Source organism: Rhinopithecus roxellana, chromosome 12, assembly GCF_007565055.1.
Source record: "Rhinopithecus roxellana isolate Shanxi Qingling chromosome 12, ASM756505v1, whole genome shotgun sequence".
NCBI classification, from domain to species: domain Eukaryota; kingdom Metazoa; phylum Chordata; class Mammalia; order Primates; family Cercopithecidae; genus Rhinopithecus; species Rhinopithecus roxellana.
In genome coordinates this window covers 57362018-57387103 of record NC_044560.1, presented here as the reverse complement: position 1 = coordinate 57387103, position 25086 = coordinate 57362018, and the positions used below count along the sequence as shown (strand labels likewise).

The 25086-nt window shown below is 34.5% G+C and overlaps 1 protein-coding gene across 1 annotated transcript in view; it reads left to right on the top strand.

Annotated features, from left to right (window-relative positions):
- Nucleotides 1-25086, top strand: part of SLC44A5 (solute carrier family 44 member 5) — a 406025-nt gene that overhangs the window by 39927 nt on the left and 341012 nt on the right. The window contains exon 2 of the mRNA XM_030942323.1: nt 22538-22619. Within this exon, the coding sequence (XP_030798183.1) occupies nt 22607-22619 (13 nt within the window). The 5' untranslated portion in view covers nt 22538-22606. The remainder of the gene's footprint in view (nt 1-22537; nt 22620-25086) is intronic.

Below are 25086 nucleotides of genomic sequence, written 5' to 3'. Positions count from 1 at the left end.
ATTGAGGATCAGACGTAAAATGATTTGCAAAATGAGTAAGTGAAAAACTAGGACTTGAACCTAACTCTGATACCAAACACTGCTCACCTGTTCTACGTTACTGCCTGAAGTGAAGGAGAAAGAAATATGTGTGGCAAAAATGGAAATGGCTATGGCCATTTGGAAGAATAGTTCTGCCAAGGACCCCTTTACAGAATTATCCCACTTCTACAAAAGACTCTGATATAGATATATTTTAGTTATAAATTTTGTTCCCATACATGAGGATACAGCACTGGCCGTAATTACTGCTGCTCTTGTAACTTTGTGCATTAGTGGCAGTTTTGTGAGGCTAGCTGAATTTTCCTTTTTACCAAGAGCTTGATTGTTCTCTTTAGACTTCTCTTTGTCTCCTGCTGAGATCTTGTTAAACATTTTGAGGATGAACTAATCAGTGTTTTGCATCCTTCCAATACGGTGAATGCTTTTGTTTTCAGCATAATTTAATGTGAGAATATTCCAATGAAAATAGATTGAAGACTCCTTCAGCAGTTATGGTCAGAAAAAGCAGGCTGGCAGAGTGATGGTTTTGGGGCAGGCAACCTCATTAAATTTTAACCTGGGGAAGAGACTTCAGATAAATGTTTGTAATGGTCAACAACTTATAGATTATTTCTAATCATGTATTTTCTGATTCTCAACATTAATGGTTCTAGGTCATTTGCAGATATTAAAATTCTACCATGGCACATGTTTACCTGTGTAACAAACCTGCACATCCTGCATATGTACCCCAGGACTTAAAATAAAAATAAAATTAAAAATAGGCCAGGTGCGGTGGCTCACGCCTGTAATCCCAGCACTTTGGTGGGCAAGGGTGGGTGGATCATGAGGTCAGGAGATCGAGACCATCCTGGCTAACACGGTGAAACCCCATCTCTACCAAAAAGACAAAAAATTAGCTGGGTGTGGTGGTGTGTGCCTGTAGTCCCAGCTACTTGCGAGGCTGAGGCAGGAGAATGGTGTGAACCCAGGAGGCGGAGCTTGCAGTGAGCCGAGATCGCTCCACTGCACTCCAGCCTGGGTGACAGAGCGAGACTCCATCTCAAAAATAAATAAATAATAAATAAATAAATAATAAAATAAAAAATAAGTCAGGTTTGTGGAAGCTGTGGAATTAAGGCTCATGGGTCCTAACTTCTCAGGTAAAGAGCCAGATTATTCATTCTATTTGGTGATTATGTAAAATTAATTACAAAGCTTTTCTCTGAGTAGAAAAATTAGTAAAAACTATTGCAAAAAAATCCTTTTGGGGGACTTATGAGAGGAAGGTGATTCATTCACAAAAATCATGATACCCAAATTGATAAACTTTTGATAGTGATGTTAAGGCTTGAAAATCAAATTTGCTCTTTCTTTTCCCCAGTGGGTCACTTCAACATAATTTGAGAATGCTTAATCTGAAATTAATTCTCCCAATGAAGAAACAATTCTATTTTCCTGTAAACTGCTTCTTTGGGTTTAGCGTAGTAGATTACAGTAGTTTTTGTGCTCACAGGTCAAACTAGTCCATTTGATATTGATCAGCATACTGCAACTTGTAACAAGGAGCCAGTGTGTATTTGTACAGTGGTGAAAATGTGTTTTGATGTCATTGATGGCAAGAATTGTCACCATGTGTAGAGATGGGTAATACACCAGTTTTCTTTTCTTTTTTTTTTCCTACATGCTAGATAGAGGCTATAGATTTTAAATTTCTACAGTATAATTCAGTTTTTACCCTATATTCTCTATTGCTAATATGAATCTTTTCCAATAAAACTCTTTGAAGACAGTTCTTATGATTTGGTTTAAAACAGAGCTGGAAATCATAAGCTTTTTGTGTGATTTTCAGACACCTATATGAAAACTGATGGAGTCAAATGCCTCAATATATAATGCAATAGAACAACTGTGTTATTTTCACTTATTATGTGGTTTAGGATAATGCGCTCTTGTAAAAATATAACAATTTATCCTATATTTGATACCAAGACCATGGTCCTGGCTTGTCTTTTATAGGAGACTTGTAAATTCCTCTAGAACAGAATAGAAAACCAGCTATCTATATAATTTATTTTAAGGTATTCATTTAGTCATTCTGAAAATTTTTTTACTATCATTTAAAAATAATATGTAAAAACAATTTTTCTAAATGGTATTAAACATAACATCTTAATTGGGAAGATACAGAAGAAAATTTCAGTCAAGATTTAGGCATGCAGAGTGGGTACAGCAGACAAAGCACATCGTTTACAGAACGGTTTCTGAATAAGACCCTTTCTTGTTTAGGTGTGACATGTTTACTCATTGAGAAAAAAACCTCTCTTCCCTTATCTTTTCCTCATCTTCTGATACTTTTCTTCAGTGTTAATGAGTTGGTAAGGAAATGGATCCTGAACTGTTAATCTCTGTAACTGCTTCACTTAGTTTTACATTTCCCACAAAAACTACTCTTGAGATTTTACGTGAAACTCGATTTACATCCCAAATTTATTTTCCTACCAAAGGAGGGATTCTTTTATATCCATACTTTTACAAAGTGTTCTTGTATAAAACTACACTATGATGATATTAAGATATATGTAATCTATATTTAAAATCCATGGAATCTAATGATTGCCTATCAAAGAGAAAAATTAAGAGAGGTTTCAGTAGCTGAAAGAAACACAAACTAATCCCAAACAGACAAAAATTTTTGAAGTGTAATATACTAGTGTTTTTGTAAAAATGTCAGTGTTTTTCCTTGAACTGTTTCTTGAGTTGTTTCGCATATTGAGGATTACTATGATATCATGACAGCTAGAACAAAGTATAGGAGAAAAAATGATAGACCACTAAGAAAGATGAGTAGAGAGGATACAGATCCTGAATTGGCATAAGGTAAAGATTAAGGAAAAATTTCACAAGACTTAAGAGACAAAAATTAAAATTTTTTTTTTGTGACAGAGTCATCTCACTCTGTTACCCAGGCAGAAGTGTGGTGGAGCCATCATGGCTCACTGTAGCCTCCATTTCCGGGTTTAAGGCCCCCGAGTAGCTAGGAGTACAGGTGCAGGCCACCATACTCGGCTAATTTTGGTAACTTTTTTAGAGATAGGGGTTTTCCATGTTGCCCAGGCTGACCTTGAACTCCTGGGCTCAAACGATCTGCCTGCCTCAGCCTCCCAAAGCAGTATGATTACAGGTGTAAACCACTGCACCTGGCCTAAAAATTATATTATCTTAGCGATTTCTTTAAAATCTTGATTTATAAAAATAATAAGAAATTAAAATTATAGAAAACATGGTGATATAATTTTGTGATTTATTTCTAAAAACAAAATGAAAGATGTCTAAGAATTAAAAACATTTTCCATAGAGGAGTGCTGATGGACCTGGGGTAGAAAAAAATGAGAATAATAAAAAATGTGGGAAATACTAGTATTTCTTATATGACTACCTCCAAGGAGGAGTTCATCAAAATTTTATCAAAATATTCTAAAATTGTGTTTTTTAAAATTTTTTGAATTTATTTTTTAACTTTTATTTTAGGTTTGGAGATACATACAAAGGTTTGTTACATAAGTATACATGTAGTCACAGGATTTTTTTTTGTACATATTACTTTATCATCAAAGTATTAAGCCCAGAACCCAGTAGTTATCTTTTCTTCTCCTCCTCCCTCCCTCCCCAAATTGTGTTCTCACAACAAAAATATTACATTAATGATGGCTTGATAAGAAGTACAACTGCATCTTCAAATAAAATTTTCTCATTTTGTTTATTCCAATGCAAATCAGATTCTAACGATCACTCTATGTTAAATTACAATAATAATACACAATGAATTTAAAATAACAGTGAATGATAACCTCAAACATTTTTGATCACCATGTTGAAAATGCCAACTCTTATTCTGCAAACAGTAGAGACAGGGTTATCAGGATATTGGAGAGATTTTGTGAGATAAAACAGTTAAAATGTAAAAGCACTTTATTTTCCTTTTAATTTTATTCAGTCAGCAATTGTGGGACTCTTCCAATGCTTCCCAAATGTTAAATTAATTAAATATTTATTGAATACCTATCATATTGAAATATTGAGCACCTACAGCATTGAATGTCATAGGTGTTGGTGACATAGGAGTGAAAAATACCAAAGTTCCTTTCCTCATAGTACTTATACCCCTCTGCGAAGAGACAGACAATAATAAAAGTAAAATGACAAGTGCATGTAAAGTATGCCAGTGGGTATTAAATACTACATAATAAAAGTCAGGGTAATAGTAATTTGAAAAAACAGCTGCCTTATCCTAGTTTCTTTGTAATGAAATATTTCTATTCTTGTCCTTCTTTTGTCAAGAAATTTACTAATAATAAGCTCTGAAAATATACTGGGAGACTCCATGTATAATTACACATAATTAATTTCTCCACTTTTTAACATATTACAAAGGACAGATTATGATTCTAGTAAATTTGGATCATGCAGAGAAAAAATTTCAGATAAAAGTGATCCATGAAAATAGAGACTGACATCTTGTTTCCTCTAAGAAGCCACAACTAAATAGCTGGCAAAGTGTTGAATTACCCTGTGGACACGTAAATGGGAGTCTTTGTGAGAAGTAGTTTTAATCAGAGGTAGTTTTTAACCTTTCTATTAGGACTTTTACACCACATGTAGCTAAATAGGATGGGGTACATAATTTGTTATCAACATAGTTAATGTATTTATTGGTATTTACTGAAAACATACCTTTAAAAGGTAACTAAATTAGAAATCTGAGTAAAATGTTAACCCATTTGCAGATATAATAGGTGATTCATAATAGGTGATTAACAAACATCTTTTTCAGGGACAAGCCTGTTTCAGTGAGTGGAAACTGAGCTTCTTCCATCTCTGGAGGTATTGGCTGAGTCTTGGGGCACAGGGAGGCAAAGGACCAAATCTGCTGTAGACAAAACTTTACTGGGACAATTAGAACCCAGGCAATTTTTAAAGTGTACTTTTGTAAAAACTGCTTTATATAATTCACATGTGATACCAGTCAACTATTTAAAGTGTCCAATTTCATTTTTCTTTTATGATATTCACAGAGTTGTGCAACTATCACCAAAATATAATTTTAGAAGATTTTGTCTCCCCTAAAAGAAACCCAAAACTCATTAGCAGTCACTCTCCATTCCTCCAACCTCCTGCCAATCCTAGACAACCACTTGTTTACTTTCTGTCTCTATAGGTTTGCCTATTTTGGATACTTTATTCAGACTTCTAGTGGCTAAATATTATTCCATTGTATGAAAATATACCGCATTTTGTTTTTCATTCATTACTTGATGGACATTGGGTTATTTCCACAGTACATCTATTGTTAATGTAGCTATAAACATTTGTACACATTTTTATTTGGATATATATTTTCATTTCTCTTGGGTATATACCTAGGAGTGGAATTGTTGTATCATATGGTAGCTCTACTTTTTTGAGAAACTGTCAAACTGCTTTCCAAAATGTCTGAATCATTTTACATTCCTATCAGCAATGTAGGAGAGTTCCAATTTCTTCACATCCTCACCAACAGTTGTCACTGCCTAAATCTTAATTATAGCCATTCCAGTGGTTTTTATAGTGAGATATCACTATACAGTGATATCTCAGTGTGGTTTTTGGCTTGCATTTCTCCAATGACTAATGGTAAACGTCTTTGCATGTACCACTGGTCATGTGTACATATTCTTTGGATAAATGTCTCTTCAAATCCTTTGCCCATGTTTTATTTGGCTGTCTTTTTTATTGTCAAGTTATAAACTTCTTTATATATTCTGGATACAAGTTTCTTATTAGATATGTGACTTGCAAATATTTTCTCACATTCTATGGGTTGTCTTTTCACTTTTCTGATTGTATCATTTGGAGCACAAAATTTAAAAATTTTTGGTAAAGTCCAAATTATAGAGTTTTTCTTTTGTTGCTTATGCTTTTGATGTCATGTGATAAGCATTTGAATGTGTATGCAAGAAGCATATACTTTGTACTATGAACAATGCATATAAAAACCTTGAATGAAATGTCATCCCAGCTCAGATACTGCCTTTGCCCATTGCCCACTAGGTGAAATGCAAAGTTCTCAATATACTACTCAGTGCTCCCAAGTGAACTAACCAATATTATCAGATCCAATGTTTAGTGCTAACCAACCATGATAGCCAGAGCTTTCCTTTTCATGTCCCAGCCAATTCCCTCAGTCATTGTGCATTTCCAGATCTGTGCTTTTGCTTGTGTAGTTCCTAGCATTTAAGCTGTTCTGCTTTCCTCTTATTTGTATTCTGTAAATCATTTAACACCCTATTCCAGTTCTGCTTCTTTTTCCTTTTCTGCTCATCGTGATTTCCTATTACGCTTGACTGAGCCAGACAATGAGTGCTTATTAGGAATTGTTTATATATATAACGTACATATATATAAAGTACTTATAAACAATTACATATATATAGTTTCCATATGTGTATATATAGATATAAAAACTGTAGTTTCTAATAGTTCATACATTTCTGTTTAACACTTTAAGAATATATACTCTTATTGTTTCATGGTTTCATGCTGGTAAGACTTTTCTTAGTACCTAACAGGCTTCTTGTGAGCAAGTCAATAGCTGCACTTCTACCATAGTGCCTGAAATGTGGCAGATGGTCAATAAGCACTTAGTGTTGGTTACTGTCTGAGACCTTTTGGAATCTTGTTTGAGTCTCATCAGTGAGCTTATGACTTTTATTTAATAATTATAATAATAAGTTATTTTACCTGTTTGATTCAGAGGAAAAGAATGTGTGACCAAGATCACTCTGCACTTTCCTTCTCCTGGAATGAGTTTAATTCACATAAATATGTTTTTCTCAGATCGGAAAGTCTTGTTTTTATAATAATGACTCAATATTGAAGTCTCAGGCCTACATCAAAATTTCACAAAATCGTTGATGGTAAAGAAAATGTTGCATCGTTCATATCCTGTAGTTCTATATAAAGGTTTGGGGATTTTCTTGAATATGATCTTTAAACTTTTTCTTTTTAAAAAGCAGCTAACCAACCTACAGCCATATTAAGGTAGTGTGAAGTTTTTCCTCTTCTCTGAGTGGAATGGCAAATCAGCGGTGTGTACTTGCTATGCATGTAGATGACAAAAAGCAGTGAACTGTGCTTGAAAACTCACTTCTGTCAGTTTTAGTACAGCGTGATGGCTGTGCTAGTTTCTAGGTTGCAGTTTGAATCTGCAGCAGAAGATTATTGACACGTCTCCATAACCAACACACTTGATCTTTGGCAATGTTTTGTCCTAGCAAGTAATTTGTAAATTTGTTTTACATTTGATCAAATAATAAAAAATTTAGAGAGTGTATTTCTAAATCTCTCAGGTGTAAACTCTACAGTGTTCTTGCTATTACTTTATCATTTTAATCAACTACCTTGCAGTTACATCCAAAGATAAAATAAAAGTAAAAAATGTAGAGGGAAGAGAAATCAGAAGGACATTTGTTGTGCCAATTACATAAATTTACTATAGCAGTTATCAAATTGTCGTCATTAGATTATGATTTATTTTTAGTGCAGTTACTATGCTTTATTTCTGAATCCAGTACAATGTGTGACTGATAGTATGTGCTCAATAAATGGCTGTGGATTTATCCATATGTTTTTGGAATGTGCTAATATATAATGAATCTTTAATAATTTAGATTGAAAAAGTGGATTCTTAACCAATATTCAACTCACTGACCAAAAATTATATTCTAATAGAGTCATAAATAGCCATTAACACTCATATAATATTTTATACTTGACAAAATGCTTCTTCTATCTACTGGATCATTGAGCAAATAAGTTGTATAAATTCTAATTGATGAAAATACTGGACAGACACTAAGTATACTACAGTGTAAATGTATACAGGCTTAATCTCATAGGGGATATGACTTGAATAGCAAGTGCTTTGAAAATATTTATGTCTTCTAAATATGAGCTGTATAATTTTTGTTTCCTGTTTTAAACACTACTTTGCGTCCTGTTTATACCCAGATAACACTTGTAGAATGTGGAAAATTACCCTGACAAAGAACCAGAGAAATTTTCTAGATGAGACATTCAGGAACTGGTGCTGTATTACAAGGCCACAGAAGAAACAAAGCTATCAAATAAAAATATGTGAAATTAAGTTATAGGTCACCATTGCCCACCTTTTTTCCCTGTATTCACTCCTTCCTTTCTCTCTCACATTTTCAATTTTGCCTGCATTAGATAATAAAATAATGCTACTTTAAAAAGTCATCTACATGCTCCCTGTGCACTTACACTGTGTCAAATCCGTGTTTCTCAGTAAGACATTTTTTCTTTTTGCTTGGCATATTAAGATGACTTTGGGGAGAATTTATGGATAACTTTATTCATATAATATTATGGTTAATAGCACAGGCCTGGAGAATAAGTCTAGACCAAATTCTGACTCCATCTCTTAGTAGCAATGGCAGAAATTACTAATTTGCTACTCTGGCTTCTGTCCACAATCACCTTCTCCCTAGCCATCTTCCAGTTAGGGGTGACCATGTGACACAGTTCTGGCCAATGACAAATAGGCAAAAGCCTGCTGGGTGAAACCCCTGAGGAAGCTAGGAGATTCAGCCAGTATGACCCTTTTGTCTTCTTTCTGTTCACCTTTTTTGTATATATCGTGTAGTGGTGAAGTCTTGGCTATTAGTATACTCATCACCTATCTCTATTTATTTTACCTGGAGTCCTGTGATTCCAGAAGATATAGCAGCTATCATGTAACTATGAGGCAAGTGGTACACTCTGCATGAGGGTGGGGACAGCAAAAAAACAGCCTGCCTGTCCTTGTCCAAATTACTTAGCAGGTAAAACAGACCAGAATTGCCTATCTCCAGTCCCCTTTTTTACTTTTTGAAGAATAACAGCCATTATTTGTTTCTGCCCCTGAAGTTGGTTTTTCTGTTACTCACAGGTGAACACACTTCTAACTCCATGTCCTCAGTTTCCTCATTTATTATTTGAAAATGTTAATGCTACCTACTTCATTGGGTTGGTGTAGGGATGAAAAGATGCAAGTGAGTGACTTAACAAAGTGCCTGGCTCAGAGTAAACACTCAGTCAGGGCTTGCCAGTATCATTATTTCAACTCAAATATTTTCTTTATTATATTTAATGTTAGAAATTCAGGTTTTAATGTAGATCATATGCTACTCAGTGCAGCCATAACATGATATATCTCATCATCCAAGATTGTTTTCAGTGTTTTCAAGATCGTTTTGTTGAGGTATAATTGGCTACAGTAAACTGCACATATTTAGATTAGTTTAATAAGTTTTGACATATGTATTACCCATGAAACAAACATAGGACACAGTAGAACAAAATAGAATGTGACTAATTTTGCTTGGAGGAAGAGGGGTGAGAAAAAGTTTCAGATCATGATCACAATCAAAATAATGACTATATACATCACCCCTGATGACTTCTTCATTCTCCTTTGTACTCCTTCCTTTCCATTGCTCTCCATACCCTCCTCCTGCTACACCATCACTCATATGCTTTCTATCACTATAGGTGAGCTTTTGTTTTCTAGAGTTTTATACAATGGAATTATATAATGTATACTTTTTTGGGGGAAGATAAGTCTGGCTTCTTTCACTCAATATAATTATTTTGAGATTCATCTATGTTGTTACATGTTTAATACTTTGCTTCTTTTAATTGCTGAATAACATTCTACTGTGTGGATATACAAATATTTGTTTTTCATCTAATGATGGAGAATTTTTAATGTTTTATTACATGAAGTATCTCTCTTCCACAGCACTTTGCCCATAACTCTAGTGGAACGTTTCCCCTAGTGTAGTAAACGAAGTTATTTTCATATATTCTGCATTAGACTTTGTGACTACCCTTCAAATTGGTGAACTGTGTCTTATTTGTCCTTGATCTTCCAGCCTGTAGCATAATGGCTTCACTTTGAACTGGCACTCCATGTAAACAAACCTATAATGTGAGGCCAAAACATTCTGTTTCTCCTCTACTCTCACCATCATCACCACTTGTTCATTCAAGTAAGGAACTTGAGAGATGTTTGTTTGCTCTTTTTTTCTAGTCAATTTTGTTTAGGTATAAATTATATACAGCAAAACCTACATATTCTAAGTGTACAGGTCAATGACTTTGAGAAACATATACATTTGTATAGCCACCAAACCAATTAAGATATAGAACATTTTCATCTCCCTAAAAGATTCATTCTTACATCTTTGAAGTCAGTATCTTGCACTAACGAGTTTTTCAGGCAACCACTGATCTGATTTCTGTCAATATAAAGTGGTTTTGTCTGATTCAAACTTTTATTTAAATTAACATTATTTAGTATGTACTTGTTTGTGTCCAATTGGCGCAATATCTGTGAAGTTCAACCATGTTGCACTTATTTGACTTTTAATTGGAGTGTCTAGTCCATTTACATTTAGTATAATTGTTGAAATGTTGGTGTTAAGTGTACTTCTTTATTGTTTTCATTCTGTCTTTCTATTTTTTTCTCTCTTTTTTCTGCCTTCTTATGAGCTGGTTGAATCTGTGTGTGTGTGTTCCATTTTAATTTCTCTATTAGCTTCTTAGATATACCTTTTATTATTGTGTTTTGGTGTTTACTCTAGAGCTTATAATATGTATCCTTAACATAGCTGAATCTATTTAAAGGCAATATCTTATTTTTTCATATTTCCTACTTCTATAATAATATTTATTAGTATAATTCTATTTACACCTTACCCTAAATTTATATTTTTGTTTAAAACCACCCAAATGACTGTCCATTTTATCTGGTACTAAATTTAAACTCCTAACATGGCTTATCAAATCCATTACGTTTTGGGCTCTGTTTACGTCTCTAACAACATCTACTGTCTCTTCAACTCCAGGAATATAGGTACTAATTTTCTTTCATTTCTTCAAATATATCTTGTTGTTTCAAACCTCTGTGTCATATATATTGTTCCTTCTGTCTGGACTACCAATCCCCTTTTGCCATCTGACACTTCAATTACATTTTTTTTTTTTTTTTTTTTGACAGAGTCATACTCTGTTGCCCAGGCTGGAGTGCAATGAATGATGTGATCTCGGCTCACTGAAACCTCTGTTTCCTGGGTTCAAGCAATTCTCATGCTTCAGTTTCCTGAGTAGCTGGGACTACAGGCGCACATCACCATGCCTGGCTAATTTTTGTAGAGATAGGGTTTTCCCATGTTGGCCAGACTGGTCTCGAACTCCTGACCTCAAATGATTCACCTGCCTTGTCCTTTCAAAGTACTGGGATTACAGGCATGAGCCACTGCGCCCAGTCTGATACTTCAATTACTTTTAATCATTTTTCTGAGGAATTGTTTGTGAAGTTTCTGATCCCTTTATCTCCAGACAGAATTAATTATTCTCTATTCATTTCTACTTCTGTGCCTTACATACACTTTTATCAAATGCTTCTTACACATGGCTTCAAATTTTGTTAGTTTCACCTCTTATCCCAGCTGTGGCTGTGGTGACCATTTCTATGAAAATGCTGCCCAGTTTCATGGGGGAGCAACCTGACAGTTCCCTGCTTCAGGCTGGTGCAATTTACCGCTTTCTCCTCCTCCTTCTGCCACTCCACAAGGATTCTTTACTGTTGGTGAAGCAGTAAGGAGTAAAACATCCCAGAGATTTTGTTCAGTATTCATGCAAGTACAACCTAGAAATGATGGGGAGTTGATTTATTAGGGGACCACCCTTGATCAATAGGAGGTAACAGTAATGAATAAATACTTCATACTTTCTTTCCCTAAGAGGTTATTAAGGTGTCCTGTAAGAGTGAACATCCAGCCGTCTGAATGGGTGACCAGTCAACTCAACATGGAATCTTTTATCGAGATACCTTTCTTTCCTCCTTTCTCCCCCATTCCCTAGCTCTGGACCTTAAGTTACATTTTTGTGTCTTAGGCTTTGTATTCTGGGGAACACAGGCTAAGACAATACTTTTATTATTACCTGAATGATGATGTACTGTAATTATTTAAATTTTTCTAGCTTCCCTCAGACCAGTAATTTTTCAAAAATGTTAAAGCAGTAATATGTTAAACCTCAAAATATGAAACTGCAAAAGTAAAATTATTTGATTAAAATGGTTGTGGCAACTGAGATATTGAAAAAACAATTAAAAATTTAGTAATATGTGAACTTCATGAGAGTTAGAAAATATATCTTATTACTCTTGTACTCCTTAGAACCTAGCATAGTGGCTGGCTCCTAACAGGTAGTCAGTAATACTTGTGAAACTGAACTAATTGAACTGAGGGAAACTATAGTATAGAAAATATACATAATTTTATTTATGCTGTAGTCATTATGAGTAAATGAAAAACAAAATAAGAAATCATAAATATAGTCTACTTCTTTTTTGGAAAACGTGAGGTTTGTTAGAAAAGACAACACAACTTTTTCTGCAAGCTCAAGTTTTCCATTCTTGACTTGGTATGTAATTTTTGAACTGGTGTCCTGATTTCTGTTAAATGCCAGCAATGGTAGATTAAAATGAATTTTAAAAATATCTCCCTCATTCCTTAAACTGTTTATTAACAAAGGTGAAAAGCATGGAAAAATTATCATTTATAATTGTTTTGTAGTCACAAATGTGAATTAGGTGAGTTAAAAAGCCAAAGATAATTTCTAGAAAGTAAATATGCCACCAAAAAATAAAAGAGCTTCTCTTAGGTACTGTGATTCTAATCAGTGTTGAAGGGTGTCATCATTTCTTCAAAGCAACAGAAACTCCAAAAGGATAGATTTGTTAAATTAGTTATTGTGAACAATGCTCTCTGGACATTCAGAGGTGGGAAAAAAGGCCCAAATAAAAAAAAAGCCATACAATTTATGCTTTAAAAAATTCAACAAGTTTTGATCAATCGACAGATATTTTAATTCATTCACCCTTTATAATGATGTTGAGGTTGGCATATAGAATGCTTATACGAGAGTCTGTTTTCAACTTTAGCTAATATTTTTTTGCCAGTTATATTTTTTAAGACTTAGAACTTTTAAAATTTTGTGTAAAACAAGTTAGCGACTGATTTCCATTTTCTTTATTGTGAAAATTGGGCTTATTTATGAGATTTGTGAACCAAATATAGGACTAAAATACATACATTCAATCGTTCAACATATATGTCAATAACACCTATGGGTGCTGAGTGCTGAGGATTTAGTAGTGAATATAGTTTATAGATACTAGAGATGGAAAGGACACTAAGAAACAATATAGGATGGGCTGGTGAGGCATGTTTGCTGACTAATGAGACATAGACATGTAGAAAGGTTAAGTGGCTTGCCCAAGATCACAGAGTTTGTGAGCTAATTATTCCTCAGAATATATATGATTATTCTCAGATAGCCCTTTGATTTGTACTAATACTTTCTTTAAGCATTATTGAGTGATGAACTATGGAGACAGCCAATTGCAAAAGGCAGCTGACCAAATGAGAAAACACTAAAAAGGAAACTCATCGGAGAAAGGAAATTTAGGGGTTGACTGAGATGGAGCACAAAAAAAGTAGTATCATTTCAGTTCATCTGAAATCTTTCAAACTTGGATTATTTTCCCCTGTGAGTTGCATATTATTTAAAAAATAAAAATGAACTAATGTTGACTGAGAGTGTAACATGTGCCAGGCACTTTAATATACATTGACTCCTTAATATTCACAATTCTGTACAATATTGTATTGTGAAGTCTGAGTGACTGCTTCTAGGCTGGTGTTACAGTGTATGTGTCATTTCTTAGTGGCTTTTCATTGCCCAGGTTCTGATATGCAGCTTTCAGGTTCAGAAACTGGGTTATTATGTGGACACCCAGAGGTTAACAGACCCAGGCAAATTGATCCCTTCTGACCAAACTTACAAGAGTCTGATTATAAACCAGAACATCAGTTTACAAATCTCTATGAGGAAATTAACTATTCCAAGTAGACTGGAATACTCATGTCAGCTTGTCAGCACATTTTATTCCCTGTGGGAGAAAAAGTTTGAGGAAATAAAATTAAGGATAAGAGGATCCCAAGAAAATTAGAAGTGAATTGGATGCTGTTAAAAGTAAAATTGTCATGCGGTTATTGGAGCTCAATGTGCCTTCTCCACCATAGGAATATACTTGTCTGGCTAAGGAATCTGAATATTATTTTCAGCCAGAAAGATCCCTCTCTGTCAATATATCCAAGATTATGACTGGTTATGGACTCATTAGCTGCTGTAACATAGAGCAAATTGGGAGGGCTTGAAACTTCATTCAAAACCAGCCCTCTTGGGTGGGCTAAGCATCTGCAGAAGCTGGAAGGAGGAACAGAGAATCAGCATATGGAATAAGTGTAGTAATTAAAACAAAGATTATAACAACAGTAATAATCTCTAATAGTGATTGAGGATCTACTGTGTGTTAAGAACTGTGCTAAGAACTTTACATCAATTACCTAACTTCTTTCTAACAACAACTCTCTTAGATAGGCACCATTAATATTTATATTTTCTAGATGAGAAAAGTGAAGTTTAGAAAAGTTAAAGTAATATACTAAAATGTGGAAGTGTCTTAGCATAGGGTACCCTAGGCTGGATCATGGGCTTCTCAAGGTTAATGAGTCCAAAGCTGAGCCCTTCATTTCCTCTTGAAACATGTTCTTCTTTCAGTCAGAAGCTTCTGAGTAATTCTGGATGTCTTCCTTCCTCTCTGCTTCCTTCTCCCTGACTCAGTTACTGACATCATCAAATCCTGTGAAATTTATGGTGGATCTTCCCCATTCCTTGGTCTCTGCTGTCACTGCTCTTGTCTACGTATGGAGATTCCTCCCTTGGCACCTAGACCCTCTCTCTTGCAAAGTAGTCTATTATTCAAATAATAATCTTTTTTTTTAAATCAAGATAAATTTTTCATAATGTAAAATTTATCATGTTTACCATTTTAGAAGTGTACAATGAAGTGGCTTTCAGTACATTCACAATGTTTTGCAAGCATCACTGGTATCTAACTGCAGGACATCTTCATCACCCCCCAAAGAAACCCTCATCCATTGAGCAGTCACACCCCATGCCCATCCCCCAGCCCCTGGAAGCCACTAATCTATTTCTGTCTCTATGAATTCGCCTATTCTGGACATTTCATTTAAATGGAATCATGTATTCCTGGCCTTTTGTGTCTGGCTTCTTTCACTTAGCATGTTTTCAAGGTTAACCCATGATGTACCATGTACTTCATTCCTTTTTATGGCCAAATAATTTTTCATTACACGGTTATTAAGCATTTTGTTTATCCATTCATCAGTTGATAGACATTTGGTTGTTTCTACTTTTTGGTTATTATGAAAAATGTTGCTATGAACATTTGTGTACATGTCTTTGTTTGAATGCCTGTTTTCAACTCAGCAGAATAATCTTTTAAAAACGAAAATTATGTTTTTTCTTCACTTAAAAACATGACTTCTCATTACAATTATATTGTAATTAAAATGCTTTCCTGTGGCCCACAGTGTTTGTATAATCTGCCTCTCTTTTCTCATTTAATCAGCTTTCCTCTCCCATCAATATATTTCAACCATAGTGGTCTCTATTTAGTTTCCCCAATTTCCCAAGCCTTTATAGGGTGTTCACAGCTGCTGGTTCCTGGTCTGAAATACTTTTTCTAGTGCTTTGCAAGTTAGTTCATTTTTATCCTTCAAATCTCCAGACATAATGTTACTTTTCCAGAAAACTTTTCCCTGACTAACTGGGTAATTCTGTGTTTCCTTCCTAATGCTTTTCTCACCTTGTAAGTACATGTTTTTTTTGTGTGTGAACCATTTACAATCTGTTGCCATCACAAGACTGTAAATCCCTTAAGGTCAGGAATTAAAGTATAACTTTTTTTCATTGCTACCATCTGCACCTCTGCTTAGCACAATACTTGACATACAAGAGACTCTCCACAAATATTTGTTGAATAAATGAATAAAATGAGAAAGGTCATAGGTATTGGAAATGAGATAGAGTAATCCAATACATAGTGATAGAGGTGCACTAAGAAGAAGGAAGAGTGGGGCAGTGGAGAATTTTTAGTTTCATGAATATTTAAAGATCTAGGCAGCTGCATCATTAAATGATGGAGCAGGCCAATTGATCTGGGAATGGTGGTTAACTTTTCTCTCTGTAGGAAGAAGCAGAGCTTGGCAAGAATAATGTACATACAGTCCTAGTCTTAGTATTTTACTAGGTACATATTCAAGACTGGAACTCAAGAACAAAGAACAATGCCAATCTCAGGGTCTAGTTACCCAAACTGTATTCAAGAAGGGAATTTGGCCAAGGAGTCAAAGCAAAATCTCTGGAAATAAAATCAGAGCTTAGGGAAAAAAAGAACACGTTTAATTTGATATCAGTTCTGGAGAGGTTGACTAGATTTCTTTAAATCTCATCTGTCTACAATGAGGATTGTTTCCAGAAACCTGGCTGGGACTGAGATTATAGTCATAGCTTTTGGGATAGGAAGGATGGAAGAGATGGGAAACTAGACTGGACTTGACAACCCCTAAATTGTGTTACAGAAACACTAATGAACTTAGGTTCTTCAGATTATCAACCTCCTGTTTGTCTCAATTAATATTTTATCCTTATTTACTTTGACATAAATTGACTGTGGTCAAATTATGTCATGTCTCTTTGTCTCAATTTCTTCATCTACAAAGTGGGAGCTTTGGGCTGAATATGACCACCAAGGTCCTTTCCAGCTATGAAAATCTATGAGCCTCTATGCCACAGTTTCCAAGTTTCAAATTTTCACTCTAAACAATTGATGTTGGCTGTTTCTTGATGATCTCATTAGTAAACAGTCTTCACAGACACGAGATGTGTTATGTGTAGTCTTTGAGTCCTTTTTAGCCCCTTTTAGACAGAATAGCATTTCTTGACATGGTTACTTGACTTGGGAAAACCGCATATTTGGGACTAATAGCTCTTAATCTGCTGTCTAGAGACAGAGCTTCAGAAATAAAAAAAAATTAGTAATATTTAGTAGCAAAATGGCCTAAATTATTATTTAGCATAATGGTTGCTTAATGGTAAACACATTGTTAAAGATCATTAAATTTCATAAAGTTAAAAGATCATTAAATTTCATAAAGTTAACATCTAAAGTATTTTTTCACTGAAACTATTAGATCGATCCATTTTCTGAGGATTTTATTTTGATTCTTGTCTGAACACAGAATTGAACTAGTTGAATAGAAGGAAACTGGTCTCTAAATTAAAAGATTAGACTAAGTCCTCCTTAATCTCCACTGTGTAATGAAACATAATAAAAATGAGACTTGGTCTGTCTAAAACTAGAGATGTGAGGATATGGAAAAATATTGTGCAGAATCTGGATTTTATGTGCAGAATTTAAAAAAATTCTGATTTTATCTGGACCAAAACACTTTATGAAAATAAATTTTTATTTGGAAAATGGAAATAAAATATTAAAAAGTATAAAGTTAATTTTTAAACATAAGCTCCATCAAATTCAAGACACATGATGATACCAGCCATTTAGTCTATCCCTAAAAAACTGAGGGTTCTGGGAATTTAATTCAGTCAATGCAGTCTTTAGACTATTAACTGAAGAAAAATGGGTTTCTTTTATAGATTTTTTAAGACTAAGAAACAAAAAGAAGTTAGAAGGCACCAAATCAGGACTGTAAGGTGGATGTCTAATGACTTCCCATTGAAACCCTTGCAAAATTGCCCTTGTTTCTTAAGAGGAATGAGCAGGTGCATTTTTATAGTGGAGAAAGACTGGTGAAGCTTACCCAGGTGTTTTTTTGTTTGTTTGTTTTTGCTAAAGCTTTGGCTTGCTTTCTCAAAAACATTCTCATAATAAGTATATGTTATTGTTCTTTGGTCCAACAGAGAATCAACAAGCAAAATGCCTTGAGCATCCCTAAAAACTATTGCCATGACCTTTTCTCTTGACCAAAACACTTTTGCTTTGACTGGAACGCTTCCACCTCTTGGTAGCCATTACTTTAATTGTGGTTTGTCTTTAGAATCATAACTAAGTATCATCTACTGTTACAATTCTTTGAAGAAATGCTTCAGGATCTCAGTCCCACTTATTTAAAATTTCCATTGAGAGCTCTGCTGTTTTCTGTGGCTGATCCGGGTGCAATGGTTTTGGCACCCATTGAGTGGAAAGTTTGCTCAGAGGTTTCAGTGAACCATGCTTGCGCTGCTGCAATCCAGCAGCCTGGGTGACACAACAAGACCCTGTCTCAAAGAAAAAAAAAAAAGAAAAGAAAAAAGAATAGTTGATTAACCAATAAATATAGAAGAAATAGTAAAGGTAGAAAATCACCATTTTGCAATCATTATAAAGTGATTTATTCAGAAGAATAATCAATAAGCTAAAGGTGTGAAGAGGAACAGGATATTTACATATCATCAAAGTATCTCCCCGGAGGTTACTTACTAATTACAAAATGAAAAGTGGAGAAGCCTGACCAATGCCACCTTATTGAGTAGTCAAAGTTAACATCACCAATGATGAAATAAATTGAGATGTGATTCCTGAAATGTTATACTGAGAGATATACAACATTGTTTATGCAGTATTCCTGCCGAAAAAGCATAATCTGAATCTAACCAAGTGGAAACATCAGATGGAACCAAAGGGACATTCTTTAAAATAATCCCTTGGTGATCTAGAACTAGAAATACCATTTGACCCAGCAATCCCATTACTGGGTGTACACCCAAAGTTTTATAAGTCATTCTACTATAAAGACACATGAACACATATGTTTACTGAGGCACTATTCACAATAGCAAAGACTTGGAACCAACCCAAATGTCCATCAGTGATAGACTGGATAAAGGAAATGTGTCACATTTACACATGGAATACTATGCAGCCATAAAAAAGGATGAGTTCATGTCCTTTTCAGGGACATGGATGAAACTGGAAACCATCATTCTCAGCAAACTATCACAAGAACAGAAAACCAAACACTGCATGTTCTCACTCATAAGTGGGAGTTGAACAATGAGAACACATGGACACAGGGAGTGGAACATCACACACTAGGGCCTGTTAGGGGGTCAGGGGCTAGAGGAGGGATAGCATTAGGAGAAATAACTAATGTAGATGACAGGTTGATGGGTGCAGCAAACCACCATGGCACGTGTGTACTTATGTAACAAAACTGCACATGTACCCCAGAACTTAAACTATAAAAGAAGATCCCTTGGTACTTCTGAATAATTTCAACGTCATGAAAACCCAAATGTGAAGTGTACCAGATGAAGGAGACTAACAGACATGCCAACTACATGTAATGTGTGATCTTGAATCTGGATCAGAGAAAAAAATTCTGTAAAGGACATTATTGGGATAATTAGAGGAAAATAAATATAGGCTGTATATTAGATAAGAGTATTGCATAAATGTTAAATTCCTGGATTTGATAAATGTACTATGGTTATTTATGAGAACATTTTTTCTCAGGAAATGATCACTGAAGTATTTAGTGATGAAGGTACATAATTCTGCAAGTAACTCTTAAATGGTTCAGCAAAAGTATTTTGTTGTGTGCGTGTATGCACATGCACACAGAAAGAGAAATCAAAAGTGGCAAAATGTTAACAACTGAGGAATATGGTTAAGTATACAACAGTTCTTTGTTTCATTCTTCTGTCAGTCTGTTTCGTGCTGCTGTAACAGAATACCGCAGATTGGATAATTTATAATAAACAGAAACATAGTGGCTCATAGTTGTAAAGGCTGGGAAGTCTAAGATTGAGAGGCTGCATTTGGTGAGGACCTTCTTGCTGCATCATAATGGCAGAAGGCATCACATGGTGGAAGGGCAAAGAGAGGGGGAGAAAGTAAGCAACAAATAGGGCCAAACTTATCCTTTTATAAGCAAGCGACTCCCTTGTTAACAGCATTAATTCATTCATAACGGCAGAGCCCTCATGGCCTAATCACCTCTTAAAAATCCCACTTCTTAATATTGTTACAATGGCAATTAAATTTCACCCTAAGTTTGAGAGAGGAAAACTTTCAAACCATAGTCTTTTCCAACTCTTCTGTATGTTTGAAATTATTTATTAATCAGCTGCCTGAGCAAATATATTATCTTTGGCTTGAGTCACTCATCACAGAATAGAAAGCATTTGACATTGCCAGAATGAAGCATGGATCCCATGAGACAACTGACTGCAGAGCTGGAAGATGAACTTGCAGTATTATTTGTCAGTATAATTTAGAAAACAAGGTTGTGCTTCTTAGAACTCTCCCAGATGATTGCTACCATATATGGGTAATTCATTTTATAAACATTAATGAAGTTCCAATTTTTTATATTACATATATAAAAGTTCATATATATATATATATATATATAGGAACTAGCCCCACTGGAATTACAGTGATGGCAATTTAATACAGAGAACAGTCTCTGACAGTTGTGAGGGGCAACAGCTACATAACAAAATGCCAGGATAATGCAGCAGTGAAAGTAAACATGGAGAAAAAAAATTAGCAGAGAATACACCAATTCAGACAATTTTGCAGGATGATTTGGTGGAGAGGAATGACAATGAGGCCCACAAGTTTTGCACTTGATTGGGGTGGAGGAAGGGAGTGAAAGAGTACTCCAGGCAAAGGGAGCAGAGGCAGTAGACATAAGAGCTAGGGGTGCCTTGGGATTTTTAAGCAATTTAGTATTGTAGAAGTAAAATACAGTTTTTTGATGTTCAGTTTGTAACAACACAAAAGAAATTAGTTGTCAGTTAAGTTATGAATATTTATAAGACATTAAAATAGTATAAAATAATTAACACTGGAAAACATGCAGTACTAACTGATCCTTTGATAAACTGTTTTTATTGTGTATGCATGGCATCTTATTAAACATGGAATTCCTCCTTTGACCTTTGTACCTTTTGCAGTAATTTTCAAACTTGAATAATATATAGACTCTTTTTAAAGGAAAGAAATTCCCATAATTCCCAAGAGTCACATGTTCAGCTAACTAGTGGTTGACAGGTCTTAGTTTGAGAAATACTGAGTTGAAGAATGGAAGAAGGTTTTACTTTATAAAAACGTTATTTAATTACAAATTACAACTATAAAAAAGATATGTTGTTTTCAGTCAGCAAAATTATTTTGGATTATTGAAATAATAACAAAATAATCAAAAGGCGAATACAAAACAATTAAATACTTTGTAATCTTTGAGTCAAAAGCTTAATCTTAAATATGTAAGTTTTACATAAATTTGTAAGTAATACATCCAGACACCAATCAGTACCTGGAAACGGGCCTGAATAAACAGTTTACAAAAGATGAAATAAAAACCATAAGCATTTAAAATGTTCATGTTCAGTAATAACTACAAAAAAGCAATTTAAAATAAAAGACTACCTTTTGACCCATAAAATTAGTAGATACTTAAAAAAATGATAGCATGTTGAGAGTTTTAATAATAGAAAAAAATCACAAACAATCTCAATATCCAACAGTATGGAAATAATTAAAATATACATTTATGTAGTATGACATTACTTGGACATTAAAATATTTTTGAAGAACTTAATATAAATGCTTATGCTATCATATTATATGCAAGAAAAAGCAATGAACAAAAAATATAAATTCAACCTTGTCCAAATATACATAGAAGATCTAGATAACTCTACTATGGTTATGGAAGTCATTAACATTTTAATAGTAGAAGCTGGGTGAAGGGTACATGGCAACTCTCCGCCCTATTTCTGCAGCTTTTCTGTAAGTCTGAAATTATTTCAAAGTGAAAAGTTAAAAAACATACATGGAAAAAATACTGCAAGGAAAAAACCAAAATTTTAGCAGTGGTTTCTATGTGGTAAAATTGAGTAGCTTTTCCCCTTAATTTGGAAAAATGATTTTCTTTAACTTGAATTTTTATAGAGTGATATGCCATGTAATTTAAAATGCCATATAATGCCATTTAACCCCCCCCCCCAAAAAATTAAAACAGAAAGAAAATGCTAAACTCAAAACAAAAATATCATCTACCACCATTTGGTAATCAGTGTGGCAGCAAAACATAAAACATAAATGTAAATGTTGCATGGTGCATGCGGCTGGAAGATAAGATAGAGTATCAACTGGTTAGGGATGCATTTTACAGGTGGAATGTGAAGTGTGAAAGTAGATAAAGGATAAATATAAGGACTGAAATAGATTTAGGAAGTTGTGGCACTAAGAATTTCATTTCAGTAAAAAGAGGAGAAAGGCTGCTTCTCCAAAGATAGAAAATATCTGCAGTATTTTATGTGTAGGAGAGAATTAGGCGAATTCTCTGAGTTTTGGGGGAGGGTGAATTATAGTAAGTTATGAGAGCATTCCCAAAAGGTTAGTTGTTAATGAGTAAAAATAATTTGCTTTAGATAACTATCTTCATACTTGTTTTTATCACAGACTCTTTTCTAAGCAACTCAAGTTTGCAGTGATTCAGGCCTACTTCTGAAGAAGCAGCCTTTTATCTCAATGAATGACACAGGTAAACACCTACTTGAATTAAGTTCCTCTTGATCCAGACTTTTGTGCCAAACATTTTTCGTTGTTTAATATTAAATGAGGACAAATAGAAAAATGAATATATACTATGTTGTCATTGGAAGCTGCACCTGAAAAACTACAGCATGTTAGACCTTGTGGTTCTCAGTCTTTGCCTGTCTCAAGATTCTGAGGTGCATGAAATCTTCCTTTCTATACCTGGACTCCCTATAGGAGTGATTCTTGGGAACATGGCAAGCTGTTGGTATGTGGTTTGTAAAGGAACATCCTCAGGCACACTCATGTCAATGCTGAAACTGTTCCCTTTCTCCTGCATTGCCCCGTCTCCCTAAGAGTTATTGGTAGAACCAGAATCTTTTCGTTTTCACAGTTTATCCTAGATGATTATTGTTTAGCCCCCTTTCTCATATTGAGACAAAGTTACAACTTGCTTCTCAGAGAAACAACACTGTGTCAGAAATTGTTCTTTGGAGAGGGAGTATGAGGCTTTACTTCAAACTTAGCCCTGATTCAATTTCTGTCCCCACAGTTAGATTTTAAGCCCCTTACAGGCGTAGGTGAGGTCTTATCCATCTTTTTACCTTCTTCAGACTTAGTCTTTGACTTTTGAAAAAGTAGTTACTTACCAAATGTTTATTGAAAATGAATACCATTTCCTTAAGGGCAAATTGTATTCCTTCGTGAAGTTAAATCTATCTCTTGCTACGAAAAAAAAGTAAAATGTGGCATAAGTACAAATTAAAGTAGAAAATACAGAATGTAGAACTTAAAGTTAAGCAGCAGCTTCGATCTTGGGCTGAGTATATAAAAAAGATTGAGTTACTAAAAACAAGATCTAAAAGTCTGTCTAACAAGATTCTTAAAAGAGGAACCAAGAATATGTTTGAATCTACACATGTTCCTCAAGGCTGCAAATACATTGTACTATATGGACAGTCACTGACAGGGGCATTTATCTGATCCTGTGAACATGTTACAGGGAATTCTGTGTCCAGAGCCTCTGCCCTTTAACCGTGGATTGCTTCTTCTTTCTTAAGTGTGAAAACTGGAGAATGACAGACTTAGAGAACATTTTCTCATATGCATAAATACAGCATTATTAACATACTCACACCTATAGCAGATTGTTTTAGAATTTTAGATTTGTTTGCTCATCCATAAAAGAGAATAATAATAATTATCTCACAGACTGAGGTAAGCATTAAATTGGCACAGTGCCTGAGAAGTAGTACCTATATGCTCAATAAATGGTGGTTTTATTTTCATTATTATTCACAGATAGAAATTCAGAAGCGTATTATAAAGGGTTAGGTGAATTTAATATAGAATTACCAGGGCAATATTATACTTCAGCTACATTATAGTTTAGATTGGTTTATGTGAGCTTAAAGCAAAGTATTACCATCACGTCTAACAATACTGTAAGGGAAAATAATTTCTTAAAACTGTGCAACTGGCATGCTCTTGGAGTTTTGGAGCTGCTCATAAGTTGGGTGTTTCCTAGCCCTTTTCCATGTTGCTCATTTATTTATCTCTTTTTTTCTGAATATTGACTATTGTTAATAAATAACTTAGAAGAGATATCACACCTTTCATCATCAGAAATAAGTCATTGCTTTCACAGTGACATCTACTTTTTAAACATTTCCACTAATCATTGTTTCTGTTGGCCTCCATTTATCGTCAAGTAGCTTGCATGTCTTTGATCTTAAGTTAATGAATGACCTCCGTAGCATTTATGAGTCAGACTTCTTGGGCTTGAGCCATTACTCAGTTTACTGTGTAAGGACATTTACTTTTCATTTTTAAATTCAATTTTTTTTTGCAGTTTTTACATATGCAGGGAATGAAACACCATGTTGGCTAGAAATTTGTAATAAAAATCATAGAAAATAACATAGACTTGGCAAAACTTTATTCACTCACAGAACACTTGGATACTTGTTGGAATGGAACAGAAAAGCTGGCAACACTACCAGCACCACCACTATCAATAGAAAACATTCCTTAAAAATAAAGTTGCCTGTGAAGCTGTGCTAGATATTATTAAAAGAGAAACACATTGAGAACAGTGACCTCAAATTACTTATATGGAGTTGACACGTGGAAAATAAAAACATTAGGCTATATCCACAGGCATTGTGGTTTTTATTACATGTAGGTAAGGTACAAATGAAATTTCGATATGTGAAAAAGGTTAATTATCTGACTCAAGTAGAGATTAGAGGTAAAGTTTAGGACTTTTTGTCTTGCACAATTGATGGATAATAATAACAACGTGACTATATTCTCTTGAATTCGTCAGGGGATAGACCATTTAAGTTTTGGTGTCCACCAGGACACAGACAGGCAAAGTGACAGCTGTTACTCTTTGGAGTGAGTTCTTCAGAGCAGACTTAGACCCTGGCTAAGCCTGGTGCTTAAAACCCTGGTGCTCCTGGGGCAAGCAA